This window comes from Balaenoptera physalus (genome assembly GCF_965194825.1).
Source record: "Balaenoptera physalus genome assembly, chromosome: 12".
Lineage (NCBI taxonomy): Eukaryota > Metazoa > Chordata > Mammalia > Artiodactyla > Balaenopteridae > Balaenoptera > Balaenoptera physalus.
This window is the reverse complement of record NC_138897.1, coordinates 74,929,898-74,943,545: the sequence shown is the minus strand read 5'-3', so window position 1 is coordinate 74,943,545 and position 13,648 is coordinate 74,929,898. Positions and strand designations below refer to the sequence as shown.

Here is a 13,648-nt window from a genome sequence, read left to right as displayed (position 1 = left end):
TGTCCCATACCCCAAGACTGGATCACATGTCCACTGGGCTTCTCCACTCACAGAGTTCTATGCAGGAGCCATCTGTTGATTTGTCTGATTCCCCTGATGGATCATAAATAGATGCTGGGCCCTTTCCATAATCTTTCTAAGAGTACTAGGAAAACTACATACCCCAGAAGCCATAAAGGATACACTGGGTACATAAAAATATCTGCATTGAAAAAGAATAATATGATTAACTGTGGAAAAAATTTTCAACATATCAATCAGAAAAAAAGACTAATTTCCTCCACATGTAAAGAGCTCTTACAAATCAATAACATCAATCAATGACCCAATAGAGAAATAGACAAAAGTTATGAACAGACAACTCAGAATGAAAAGGCATTCAATTTCACTCAAAAGAAAAAATTGCAGATGAAAACCACAATGAGATAGCACCTTCCAAAACTGATGGTAAGGACTTAAAATCTTTGAAAAAGTGAGTTGGCAAGGATGTGGAGAAAATGTCACTTCACATATGCCCTCTTTGGAGCACAGTTGGTAATATGTAATAGAAGGCAAAATGTGTCTTCCTTTGACCTAGTAATTCCACAGTGAGGAAGTTTCTTACATGTATATTTGCAAAGAACAGAAGGAAATTAACTGCAGTACTATATGTAGTATCAAAAGACTGGAAACAACCTAAATGCCCCTTGCAGGAGACTAGTATATTAAGGTACACCCATCAGTGGAATGCTGTATTGCCAGTAAAAAGAACAGAGATAAGTGAAATGTGGCATACATATACGGTGGAATATTAGTCAGCCATTGAAAGGAACACAGTACTGATACATGCTCCAGCACGGATGAACCTTGAAAACATCATGCTGAGTGAAAGAAGCCAGACACAAAAGGCTACATATTGTATTTATATGAAATGTCTAGAATAGGCAAATCCCTAGAGACAAAAAATAGATTAGTGGTTGCCAGGGGCTGGGGGCAGGGGATGGGGAGTGACTGCTAGTGGGTATGGGGTTTCTTTTTTTTTTTTTGGGGGGGGGGTTCTTTTTGGGGTGATGAAAATGTTCTAAAATTAGTGGCGATGGTTACACAACTCTGAATATACTAAAAACCACTGAATTATTCATACTAAAGAATGAGTTTTGTGGCATGTGAATTATATATACATATACATATAAAGATAAGGCTTATATATATTTATATATATAAAGATGAGGTAGATTAGGGAACTTTTTTTTTTTTTGGCTGCGTTGGGTCTTTGTTGCTGCGCATGGGCTTTTCTCTAGTTGCAGCGAGTGGGGGCTACTTTTCTTTGTGGTGGTTTCTCTTGTTGCAGAGCACAGACTATAGGCACATGGGCTTCAGTAGTTGTGGCACGCAGGCTCAGTAGTTGTGGCTCACGGGCTCTAGAGCGCAGGCTCAGTAGTTGTGGCAGGCGGGCTTAGTTGCTCCGTGTCATGTGGGATCTTCCTGGGCCAGGGCTCGAATGCATGTCCCCTGCATTGGCAGGCGGATTCTTTTTTTTTTTTTTAATAGCTACTTTATTTATTTATTTATTTTTGGCTGTGTTGGGTCTTCGTTTCGTGCGAGGGCTTTCTCTAGTTGCGGCAAGTGGGGGCCACTCTTCATCGCGGTGCGGGGGCCGCTCTTCATTGCGGTGCGCGGGCCTTTCACTATCGCGGCCCCTCCCGTTGCGGGGCACAGGCTCCAGACGCGCAGGCTCAGTAGTTGTGGCTCACGGGCCCAGCTGCTCCGCAGCATGTGGGATCTTCCCAGACCAGGGCTCGAACCCATGTCCCCTGCATTGGCAGGCGGATTCTTAACCACTGCGCCACCAGGGAAGTCCCTAGATTATGGAACTTCTAAGATCAGTTGTTAAGTGAAAAAAGTAAGTGCAGCTGTGTGTAAAGGATGCTGCCATTGGGGGGAAATTGCAGGAATATCTACCCGTAAGTACTCAGATCATGTACTTACTTTCTTTAGAAGAATTCACAAGAAACTGCTAACTGGCTGCCTTTGGGAAGGTGAACTGAGGGACTGAGGGTGTTAGTTTTCACTATGAATCCTTTTGCATGGTTTGAAAAAAATTAATACCAAAAAGTATACATATTATATTCACCCTCTGCCCTAAGAATTAAATTCATGTGTGTGTGCACCCGCGCATGCACACATATGAAATGGCAACTCTTACAATTCCAGCTCTGGAAGCTGCTATTGCCTGCATCCTGGGAGGGCCCCTGGGTGTTGGGGTGAAGTTTTGACATGGATCTCCACCTCTGGGCAGGCAGAGGATCCACAAGGGCCAGGGCTGGATCAGGAGCTGCGCCTCTGAACCAGCTGTACCCTGGGAGGCGGCCCCTCCCTCCCCTCCCGGGAAGGACCCTGTGCCTCTGTCCTCAGCAGGCCTGGCCCAGGGATTCCGGTTACTCATGACACACCTGAGTGGAGGCTGTTCAGGGAGGTGATGGGGAGGTGGGGGCCCTGGCCAGAGGGAAGGACCTGGCAGAGAGCCAGGGCTGCCCCCCATGTCCACCCGCTGGAGCCACGAGAAGCTGAAGTTGACTGTGTCCTCCCCTGATCCCAGGGAGGGAAGAAGAGGAAGAGAAGGGGAGAGAAGACAGAGATAGAGAAGAGGAGGGTGAGAGAGAGAGGGAGGATAAGAGAGAGAGAAAGAAAATGTTAGAGACAGAGATAAACATACAGAGACAGAGAGACTGAGCCCTGCCATCAGCAGGGAGGAGCTGGGCCTGACATGGAAAGAGGTGGGGCTCAGAGTAGCCACACAGGCAGACAGCGATGTGGAGAGAGCAGAGAGACCGCAGGAGGACAGGATGGTGGAGAGGAACAGGGGGTGGGGGGTGGGCAGCAATGACCTGTCTTCTACTGAGTCAGCCCCAAGCCTTTATCTATGTGCCTGCAGACGGCATGCATTATCACAGCCACCCATGCAGAGGTATTCTGCCCAGGAAAGGGAGGTCAGGGAGGCTGATAAACTGCACAGCTAGTGACCACAGAGTGCGACTCAACGTCTTGCTGCAGAACCCTGGAGCAGGTGGTCGGGACAGTCCAGGTCCCAAATTGGCCCTGGGACACTGCACTGTGCCCAGCCCCCTCCTGATGGGGCCCGTTGGCCCATCTGGGCTGCTTGTGCCCTGCCCCGGTGGGACGTTCCCAGGAGCACAGCTGACCTGCTTAGACTCCTCCAGCAAGAAGGGCAGCCTGCTGTCAGGATGGGGCTGACATTGTGGGGTCTGTAGCCCCAGCTTGGCCAGGAGGACGTTTCAATCCTGCTTGTATCTTCCTCACTGTGTGACCTTGGCCAAGTTGCTTCCCCTCTCTGAGCCTCAGTGTATTTGCCTGGAAAACGGGGATAGCAGCACTTGTCTCAGGCTAGGTTGCTAAGAGGAGACTTCAGATGAGCTCCTTATGCAGGGCCTGGCATATTCTGCTCAGGAAAATGTACCCACGTGACTCTGAGGCATGGTGTATGTAGTTTGCAGAATGAGAAATCTGGGCAGCTTGGGAACCTGACAGACAGAAGAGTCAGTCTTTGGCAAAGAGAATATTGGGGAAGAATTTGGGGTTTTCTAAAGGCCCTTTGTTGCTACTAGTTGTTGCCTGACATTCTTCTATTGGCCAATCTCTTGGGCTAAAGCAAGGAAAACCCATGTTGAAATACAAAACTTTTCTCTAGGAGGGCTACTGTATTTGCTCAAGACTAGACTGCATAGTTTATTTACTGTCATCGTGACTGGCTTTGCTGGCCCAGGGATCCGGTTCTTTCTAAAACTGGGGATATGGGCTTCCCTGGTGGCGCAGTGGTTGAGTCTGCCTGCCGATGCAGGGGACATGGATTCGAGCCCTGGTCCGGGAAGATCCCACATGCCGCAGAGCAACTAAGCCCGTGAGCCGCAACTACTGAGCCTGTGCGTCTGGAGCCTGTGCTCCGCAACGAGAGGCCGCAACAGTGAGAGGCCCGCACACCGCGATGAAGAGTGGCCCCCACTCGCTGCAACTGGAGAAAGCCCTCACACAGAAACGAAGACCCAACACAGCCAAAAATAATAAATAAATAAATAAATAAATAAAAATTAATTTAAAAAAATAAATAAAACGGGATAGTTTTAGTTGTACTCTGCCTGCAATTAGGAAGCTCTGCCACTAGGTGGCGCCTTAGGTTTGTACTTGCACATTAATGAGTGGTTTTTGTTTTTTGTTTTTTTTTGCCCCCTCTGATTCACTCCTAGAAGTTACCTTTTGAGAAGAATAGATAGGGATACAGAGACAGTCTCTAGTTTGGTGGAAAAGAGTGCTGTGATCACTTAGCAATGTCTACCCTGGGTGAAGGAGTGGAAAGCAGCAGCTTCTGTGCCAGGCATCCAGCCGCCTCTAGACTGTACTTCTGAGTAGACAAGAATGTGTTTCTGTTTAATGATACGTTTTAGATTTAGATTTAAGTGGAAATCTTTAAAACACTTGATCATGAATATTAGAATTACTAATATCTGTTTAAGAAGGGATGCTTATAAGAATTATTTTTGTAATAACGAACATATAGTTTGGGAAAAGGTTTGCAGCAAGATATTTAAGAAAGCAAACATGAAGTTTCAGCCGGTCATGAATGGTTAAGAATTTCCATTTTTTCCCCACAATCGTTTTAAAGAGAGACACTTTTAATGCCTTTTCTTACCTGTTTTTTCCTATGTGCTCACAGGCAACTCTCATTCTTGGAGTTGAGATGTTCATAGCTTCCCTCAGGTCTGCGGCTGTCTGCTCACTCGGCCTCTGTCTCAGTGAGCCCATTCTTGGAAGAAACTATAAAAGAACAAAAAAGGCCTTTTTGGCTGCACTCTCCTTAAGAATTGCTGGGTTTTATAAAATCACTCTTTTTCATCAGTAATCCCTCAAAGCCTTCTTAGAATCTTTTTAGTGGTAAAACATTATAATAATATAATATCATTAAATTTTTTCAAAAAGAAAATAAATCACTTGTAATCCATCTATCTTGATGTAATGATTCCCTAGATGATTTTTGTTTGGGGTTTGGGCTTCCCTTCTTTTTAGTGCTTTTTTTTTGGGCCAAAGAATGAGAAGTTCCAGCCCCATTGAAAATCTTTCCCCCATCTCCAGACAGCTGAAAATCTTCCTTCTTTCTTAGCTGTTAGCTAAACTCTTAGCTGTTTGTCCTTTGAAGTTAAAGCTGGTTTCATTTCTAATCTGCGCTGAATGGTTCTTTATTGATAGTCACACGAGAGATCAGAGGAAGCTGAATTCAAGGGCCAGGAGTTGTCACAGTTTCCACATACACGGCCTCCCATTCAAGATCCATATAAGTAAACAAGAGCAAAGGGATGTTTCCAGGGCAGGACACCAGATATCTTTGTTTGTAGGGATTATGGACGTGTCTGTATTTTCTTGTTTCTAATTTGTGGCTTTGGTGATCTCTCGTGTTTTGCATTTGTAATTTAAAATATAAATTATTTTTAATTAAGAAAAACACATTCACCACACTTAGGTATAGACCCAAGAGAAATGAAAACATATATCCACACGGAAACTTGCACACAAAGGTTCACAGCGTCACTATTCATCATAGCCCCAAAGTGGAAACAATCCAAATGTCCATCAGCTGATGAATGGATAAATAGTGGTCTATCCATATAACGGAATATTATTCAGGCAATAAAAAGGAATGCAGTGATGACACACGCTACAACGTGGCTGAATCTTGAAAACATTATGCTAAGTGAAAGAAGCCAGACACAAAAGGCCACGTACTGTAAGATTCTATTGGTATGAAATGTCCAGAATAGGGAACTCCATGGAGACAGAGAGATTACTGGTTGCCTGAGGCTGGGGCTGGGGAAGGGGTGCAGTCGGAGGGAAATGGGTCATGACTGCTCATATGTATAGGATTTATTTTTGGGATAATGAAAATGTTCTAAAGTTGACTGTAGTGATGATTGCACAATTCTGAATACACTGAAAACTATTGACTTGTACACTTTGGGTGAATTGTACGGTATGTAAATTATATATCAATAAAGCTATTATATAGGAAACACACATACATACATTCAAACAGAACTTAAGATTTTAAAGGTGGGAAAAAAGTGTTTCCCTAGACTCTGAGGAAGGAAGATGGGCTGGGGTGGGAGGTGGGAGGAAAGATCCAGCCATGTCTGACCCTCACGCTCCCCCAGACACACTGCAGGACGCCAGCTGTGCCCTGCAGCGGGTGGCGGCCATTCTGCAGTGAGCAGGATGGATGTGGGTGAGGTGGGCCCTGCTCGGGTCGAGCTCGCAGTCCGGAGAGCAAAGACAGGTGAACCCACGTTATAACCCCCTGGGACGACTCGTGACGGGGACAGGCTGTGGGAACTCAGGCCCCTGATTCACTTGTCAAGGGGAGTGCAGGAGAATCTCTCTAAACAGACTTGGTAGACGAGCAAAAGTCATCCAGGTGAAGCCCATGGGAAGAATCCCAGGCAGAGGGAGTGGCGGTAACCGCACAGGGGACGCCTGAAGGCAAGAGCACGCGTGGACCCTTGCAGGAACCAAGGGCAGGTCAGTGTGGTGGGAACAGGGTGCGGGGAGGGGAGCAGGGAGATCCAAGGCCTAAGAGGTCAGCAGGACCCGGCCGAGGGAGCTTCCTGAGGCTCTGGGAGCCTGTGAGGCTTTAAGTTGGAAGGGACTGGGGTCTGGTCTCTGCTTCTGAAAGATTCCTCTGGCTGTGCGCGCTGGAGGCTGGGAGACGGGGTAGTTGCAGTGGCCCAGCTTGGATGATGGCAGCTGGGACTATAAGAAGGGGTTGAATGGTGACCCCCAAAACATATGTCCACGTCCTGGAAGCTGTGAAGGTGTCCTTATTTGGAAAAGAGTCTCTGCAGATGTAATTAATGATTTTGAGATGACATCGTCCTGGCTTACCTGGGTGAGCTCTAAATCCAAGGACAAATGTCCTTATAAAGGACACTGGAGGAGAGACAGAGAAGAGGAGGCCATGTGGAGACAGAGGCAGAGATCAGAGAGGGATGCAGCCACAAGCCAAGGAATGCCTGGAGCCACCAGAAGCTGCACGTGGCAGGGAAGGATCCCCCTCTAGAGGCTTCAGAGGGAGCCCTGCTGACATCTTGACTTCCGGCTTCCAGAAGTGTGAGAGAATAAACTTCTGTTGTTTTAAGCCACCAAGTCTATGGTCATTTGTTACAGCAGCCCCAGGACACGGATACAGGCAGGCACGTGGGGATGGAGAGAAGTCACCAGATCCGAAGACTTTTAGGAGGTAGAAATAACCTCCCCCTCACACCTCCTCTCCTGCCCGAATTCCCAGGCATTGCCTTTTACTCCAACTGCAATGATCTAAGCTTCATTCCTTCAACTGAGGGCTGTGTCACCCACCTGTGAAATGGGATGGTAACAGCTGCCCTGCAGCTAAGGATGGGGGAGTGTGTATGCCCAGTGCCTGGCACACGGTGAGCATTCAGTACATGCGATGATGGTTATAAATTCACAAAACCTTAGAGAGTACGTGAAATACCCTTTCACTTTGCAAACGTCCCCAACCCTCAGAACCTTCCCCACTGGCCTCCAGGGAGGCTGAGAGGAGTAAGAGTGTAGTGGAACAGAGTTATGGGTTGGATGGTGTCCCCCTAAAAGATGTTGAAGTCCCACCCCTTGAAATGTGACGTTATTTAGAAATAGAGTCTTTGTAGATGATCAAGTTAAGATGAGGTCATTGGGGTGGGTCCTCATCCACTACGGCCGTGTCCTTATGAAATGGGAAATTTGGACACAGAGACAGATGGAGGGAAGATGATGTGAAGACACAGGGAGAAGGCCACCTATGAGCCAAGGAATGCCTGAGGCCACCAGGAGGTGGAGAGAGCAATGGAACAGATTCTCCCTCCCAACCCACAAAGGCACCTGCTGAGCCCTCAACTGCAGTCTCCCAGCCTCCGAGCTGTGACACAATAAGTGTGTTGTTTATACCCTCCAGTTGTGATACTTTGTTACTGTGGCCCCAGGGCACGAGCTCAGGTGAGGATGAGATGAGTCTCACGGTCGGAGGAAACTGGGCATTCCAGGGCCTGTAGGGGTACCTTGGGTTGGTGCCAACCCCTGTCGCCCACAACAATCACCGTCCAGGCCAGTGGCCAGGCTCGGCTGCCTCTCTGCCCCCCACCATCCCAGCAAGAGGGCACCAGGCGCTTCCAGGACAGAAGTCTGGGATGCATTTGGAAACCCTGGAGGAGGGGTTTTCCAATTCGGCCCCATCCTGGTCAGCAGGGGACCCACCATCTGGATCCTGTCTGCAGCCCCTGGCAGGGGAATCAGAGCAGAGCTGTAGCAAGTAATCAGGGAAGGGCGGCTCCCTTTGCGGCCAGGGCTCCCTGTGGGAGACAGCAGGTCCTGCAGTCTGGCCCTGGGTCAAGCCCTGGCTCTACACTTACTTGCTGGGTGAACTCAGGCCACTCATGTCACCTCCCTCCCCTTTGTTTTCTTACCTATTAAATGAGAATAATAGTAGAAGTTACCTCCAAATGTTGCTGCCAGCATTCAGTGGGAGAATGGGAATAGCAGGATGCTTGATGAAGGGAAATTTTAGATATTTTTTTTAACTTAAAAAAATTGTAGGGCTTCCCTGGTGGCGCAGTGGTTGAGAATCCACCTGCCAGTGCAGGGGACACGGGTTCGATCCCTGGTCCAGGAAGATCCCACATGCCACGGAGCAACTAAGTCTGTGCGCTACAACTACTGAGCCTGCGCTCTAGAGCCCACGTGCCACAACTACTGAGCCCATGTGCCACAACTACTGAAGCCTGTGCGCCTAGAGCCTGTGCTCCGCAACAAGAAAAGCTACCGCAATGAGAAGCCCGGGAACCGCAACAAAGAGTAGCCCTCACTCGCCTCAACCAGAGAAAAGCCCACGCGCAGCAACGAAGACCCAACGCAGACAGAAATAATAAATAAATAAAATAAAATAATAAAATACATAAATTTACCAAAAATACTGTGGCAAAATATACATCATTTAAATTTACCTTTTTAACCATTTTTAAGTGTATGGTTCAGTGGCATTAAGTACATTCATATTTGTTGTGCAACCGTCAGCACCATCCATCTCCAGAGCTCTTTTCATCTTGCAAAACTGAAACCCCATCCTCATTAAACACTAACTCCGCATCCCTCCTCCCCTCCTGCCCCTGGCAACCACCACTCTACTTTCTGTCTCTATGAATTTGGCTGCTCTAGGGACCTCATATAAGTGGAATCATACAGTATTTGTCTTTTTGTGACTGGCTAACTTCACTCAGCATAATGTCCTCAAGGTTCATCCATGTTGCAGCATGTATCAGAATTTCCTTTAGATTTTATTTTCCACGAGAAGACTATTGTGAGCGGCTTGTGCGGTGGTGAGCTCCAGCCACCTTGGCAGGAGGTGCTGAGCAGCCCCTCTGCTCTAGGTAGGTGCCGTGGGCCCAGAGGAAGGAGGCCCTGGGATGGGTCTGCTCTCGGGGCTGCCTGTCTCCTGACCTCTCGCCTGGAGAGCTGGAAGGGGGCATTTTATTAGGGGGGCCGGAGCTCCTGACCCACTCCCTTGTGAGTTTCTAAAGTTTCTAGGAGGAGACCCCAGGGTTCCAGGGACCTGCACTGGACTGAGGGGAGGTGGGCACTGGTTCCCAGCCTGCCGGGGGCTGGGGTGGGGTGAGGAGATGGCTGGGTGCACACACATTATGTATATGAACCCATGTGAACTAAAAACGAGGATTGACTAAAATACTGAGGGGACCTAGGTTAATGTGGGGTGGCTCAGCCAGCGTCTGACCCAGGTCCTGGAAATCTCCTCTCAAGGGCTGCATCTGAGTTCAGGTTCTGCCATAAGTGCAGCCAGGCTGGACCCTGCCTGAAAGAATCCCGAGGTTTGGGCTTCCCTGGTGGCGCAGTGGTTGAGAATCTGCCTACCAATGCAGGAGACATGGGTTCGAGCCCTGGTCTGGGAAGATCCCACATGCCGCGGAGCGACTAGGCCCGTGAGCCACAACTACTGAGCCTGCGCGTCTGGAGCCTGTGCTCCGCAACTAGAGAGGCCGCGATAGTGAGAGGCCCGCGCACCGCGATGAAGAGTGGCCCCCACTTGCCGCAACTAGAGAGAAAGCCCTCGCACAGAAACGAAGACGCAACACAGCCAAAAATAAATAAATTAATTAATTAAAAAAAAAAAAAAAAAAAAGAATCCCGAGGTTCCCAGACATGGGATGGAGACCCTGGCCTCTGGGTCACCCTCCGCCTCATACATGGCTGCATTTCCATGGCTCCCTCCCAGCATGTAAATGGCCCTGGGCACCACTCCACAATGGAATGGTTCTTAGGTGGATGGTGGACTCAAAAGGCCTTGGAGTCATCCTTCTGCACAGCGATCTTCACTGTCCAGGTAGTAGGGGATGCAGTGGAAAATGCGACCAAGCATGGAGCCTGGAGGTTAGACAGACTTGGGCCACCACGGGCCTGAGCAAGGGTCCTCACCTCCCTTCACCAGCCACAGTCTCCTATAACAACTGTGTTCACCTGACAGGGCGGGCGAGGATTCGTGGGGTGATGTACAAAGTCCAGCCTGGGCCTGGTGCCTTATGAGGAAATGGCCCCGTTACCGTTAGGAGAGGGGACAGCTGCCCGGGCTGAATGTGCATTGGGACGCCCCCTTGGATGCTTTTTTTTCTTTTTGGATGTGTCAGCTCACTTTCTAGCCACTGGCCTCTTCTAGAAGTTGCACACAGATAAAAGGTCCCAGTTAATGAGGATTCTAGCTAAAGTTTTAAAATTCACAGCAAGCCCACTCCGCATAATAATGTATTAGAAACACAACAATCCTTTAATCTAGAAGGAACTAATTGCTGGCCTCAGAAATTCAGGGCACGCTGACAGAATCCTTAATTTCTTGAGTTGATGGTTTCAAAAAGTGACTGATTTTAGACTGGCTTCTCTCTACGTGTAAGTAAGACTCCCACAGTTCTGACAAAGGGTGAGATTGTCTCAATGCCTCACTCAGTAAGAATCATGTATGTGGGGTCTGAATTCATGTCAGCTCTGAATTTTTCCTGCTGGGTGGAACGTGGCCGACTTGAATCCCCAGGAGATTCAATGCTGGCTCTGTGGCCTGAGCATCCCGGGCCTGTACAGGGAATGGCCTCATTCGTCCCACACACAAGTTTGCTGAGTGGCCACTCAGAGCCCAAGTTCAGGTTCAGTGTTGGATATGCAGGAGCATATAAATAAAAAATCTTTGCCTAACCTAAGGTTGCAAAGATTTTCTTTTCCTATCTTTTCTTCTAGAAGTTTTATAGTTTTAGGTTTTACATTTAGGTTTATGATCTATTTTTGAGCTAATTTTTATATACAGTGCAAGGTGTGGATCAAAATTCTTTTTTTAAAAAAATTGCGTATGGATGCCTACATTAGTTTCTTGAGGATGCCATGACAAATTATCACATACTTGGTGGCTTAAAACAACTCTCTAACAGTTCTGGAGTTCAGAAGTCTGAAAGCAAAATGTTGGCAGGGCCGTGCTCCCTCAGGGCCTCTGTGAGAAAATCTCTTCCTCATATCTTGTAGCTTCTGATGGCTGCCTGGCATTCCTTGGTCACATCACTCCCATCTCTGCCTCTGACTTCATACCACCTTCTCCTTGTATGTCTCTCCTCTGTGTGTCTCTTATAAACATACTTGTCATTGGATTTAGGGCCCACTCAGATAATCCAGGATGATCTTCTCATTTCATGATCCTTAATGTAATTACATCTGCAAAGACCATTTTCCCAAATAAGGTAACATTCAGAGGTTCTGGGAATTAGGATGTGGATGTATCTTGGGGGTGGAAGTTCAGCACACTATCATTGTTTTAGCGCCATTTGTTGAAAATATCAATACTACACTTTCTCTATGAAATTGCCTTTGCACCTTTGTTGAAAGTCAATTGACCATATACATACATGAGTCTATTTCTGGATTCTTTGTTCTGTTCCATTAAATCACTTGTCTATTTTTATACCAATGCCACATTGTCTTCATTGCTGTAGCTTTATAATATCTTGAAGTCATTTATTTAAGCCCTCCAACTTTGTTCTTTTTAAAAGCTGTTGAAAGGACTATTCTAAGTCCTTTGCATTTCCATGTAAATTTTAGAATCAGCTTGTCAATGTCTACCAAAAGGCCTGCTGGGATTTCGACTAGGATTATATTGAATCTGTAGATTGATTTAGGGAGAATTGACATGTTTGACAATATTAAGTCTTTCGATCCACAAACATGGCATACTTTTCCACTTATTTAGACTTTTTAAATTTCTCGGAACAATGTTCTGTACAATGCTTCATACTTTCTGTGGTATTTATCCCTATTTCATATTTTTGTACTATTGTAAATAAATTTTTTTAAATTTCCAATTGTTTGTTGCTAGTAATACTATTGATTTTTGTATGTTGATCTTGTATCTTGCATCCTTATTATACTCACTTACTTGTTCTCATAGCTTTTTTGTAAATTCCATCAGATTTTCAATGTAGACATACATGTTATTTGCAAATAAAGGCAGTTTTCCCCCTTTCTCTCAAATACAGATGCCTTTTATTTCTTTTTCTTGCCAGATTATATTGGCTAGAACCTCTCGTACAATGCTGAATAGAACTGGTGAGAGTAGACAGGCCTGTCTTGTTCATGATCTTGGGGGAAAATATTCAATCTTCCGTCATTAAAGATGATGTTAGCTGTAGGATTTTTGTTGTTGTCGTTTGGTGTTTTTTGTGTAGATGTCCTTTATTAGGTAAGGAATTTCCCTTCTATTCCTGGCTTGCTTAAAGTTTTTTTTTTAACAGGAATGCATGTTTTTCTGCATTTATTGAGATGCTCTTACAGTTTTTATTTTTCAGTCTATTAATACAGTGAATCATACTGATTGATTTTCCAATATTAAAGCAACTTTGTATTCTTTAGAGAAATCTCACTTGGTTGTGATGTATTACTCTTTTTACATGTCATATATTCAGAGATGGCTTATGGAATAGTGGTGTGAGGAACTCTGTGGCTCCCTCTCCCCAGAGAAACAACTATAATTGATAACAATTATTTGTAAAACAAACAAACAAAAAACACACTTAAAGTCTCTGAAAATTGCCTTAAGGGCATACAGCAAACAAAGAAACATTTATTCAAGAAAATCTAGTAAATCTCAGAACAGCAAGAGTCTGTAGCATTTGAGACATGGCACATTCCCTCCCTCCCCCACCCATTTCAGATCAGAAAGAATCAGCAAACGAGGATAGACTGACAGAGATTATACAATCTGAAGAATGGAGAGAGCAAAGAATGCAGAAAAATGAACAGAGAGTTAGAGAAATGTGATACAGCATTATGTGCACCAACACATGTATAATGGGAGCACCAGAGGAGAGGAGAGGAGAGAGAAAAGGGGGAAGAAAAACTATTTGAAGAAATAATGGGGCTTCCCTGGTGGTGCAGTGGTTGAGAATCTGCCTGCCAATGCAGGGGACACGGGTTCGAGCCCTGGTCTGGGAAGATCCCACATGCCGCGGAGCAACGAGGCCCGTGAGCCACAACTACTGAGCCTGCGCATCTGGAGCCTGTGCTCTCCAACAAG

At 46.4% G+C, this 13,648-nt stretch overlaps 1 protein-coding gene across 7 annotated transcripts in view; it reads right to left on the bottom strand.

Moving 5' to 3' along the window:
* LOC309639271 (kremen protein 1) overlaps window positions 1–13,648 on the bottom strand; it is a 145,760-nt gene that overhangs the window by 46,423 nt on the left and 85,689 nt on the right. For 6 of the 7 annotated variants that reach the window (XR_014251568.1, XR_014251569.1, XM_082416287.1 and 3 more), the window contains one exon: window positions 4,685–4,809. Coding sequence is in view for 4 of the 7 variants with exons in the window: in XM_082416287.1 (XP_082272413.1) it covers window positions 4,685–4,809 (125 nt within the window). In the remaining 3 variants the exon portion in view is untranslated. Of the gene's footprint in view, window positions 1–4,684; window positions 4,810–13,648 lie in introns of those variants that run through there. The other variant, XM_082416290.1, reaches the window with a different exon arrangement.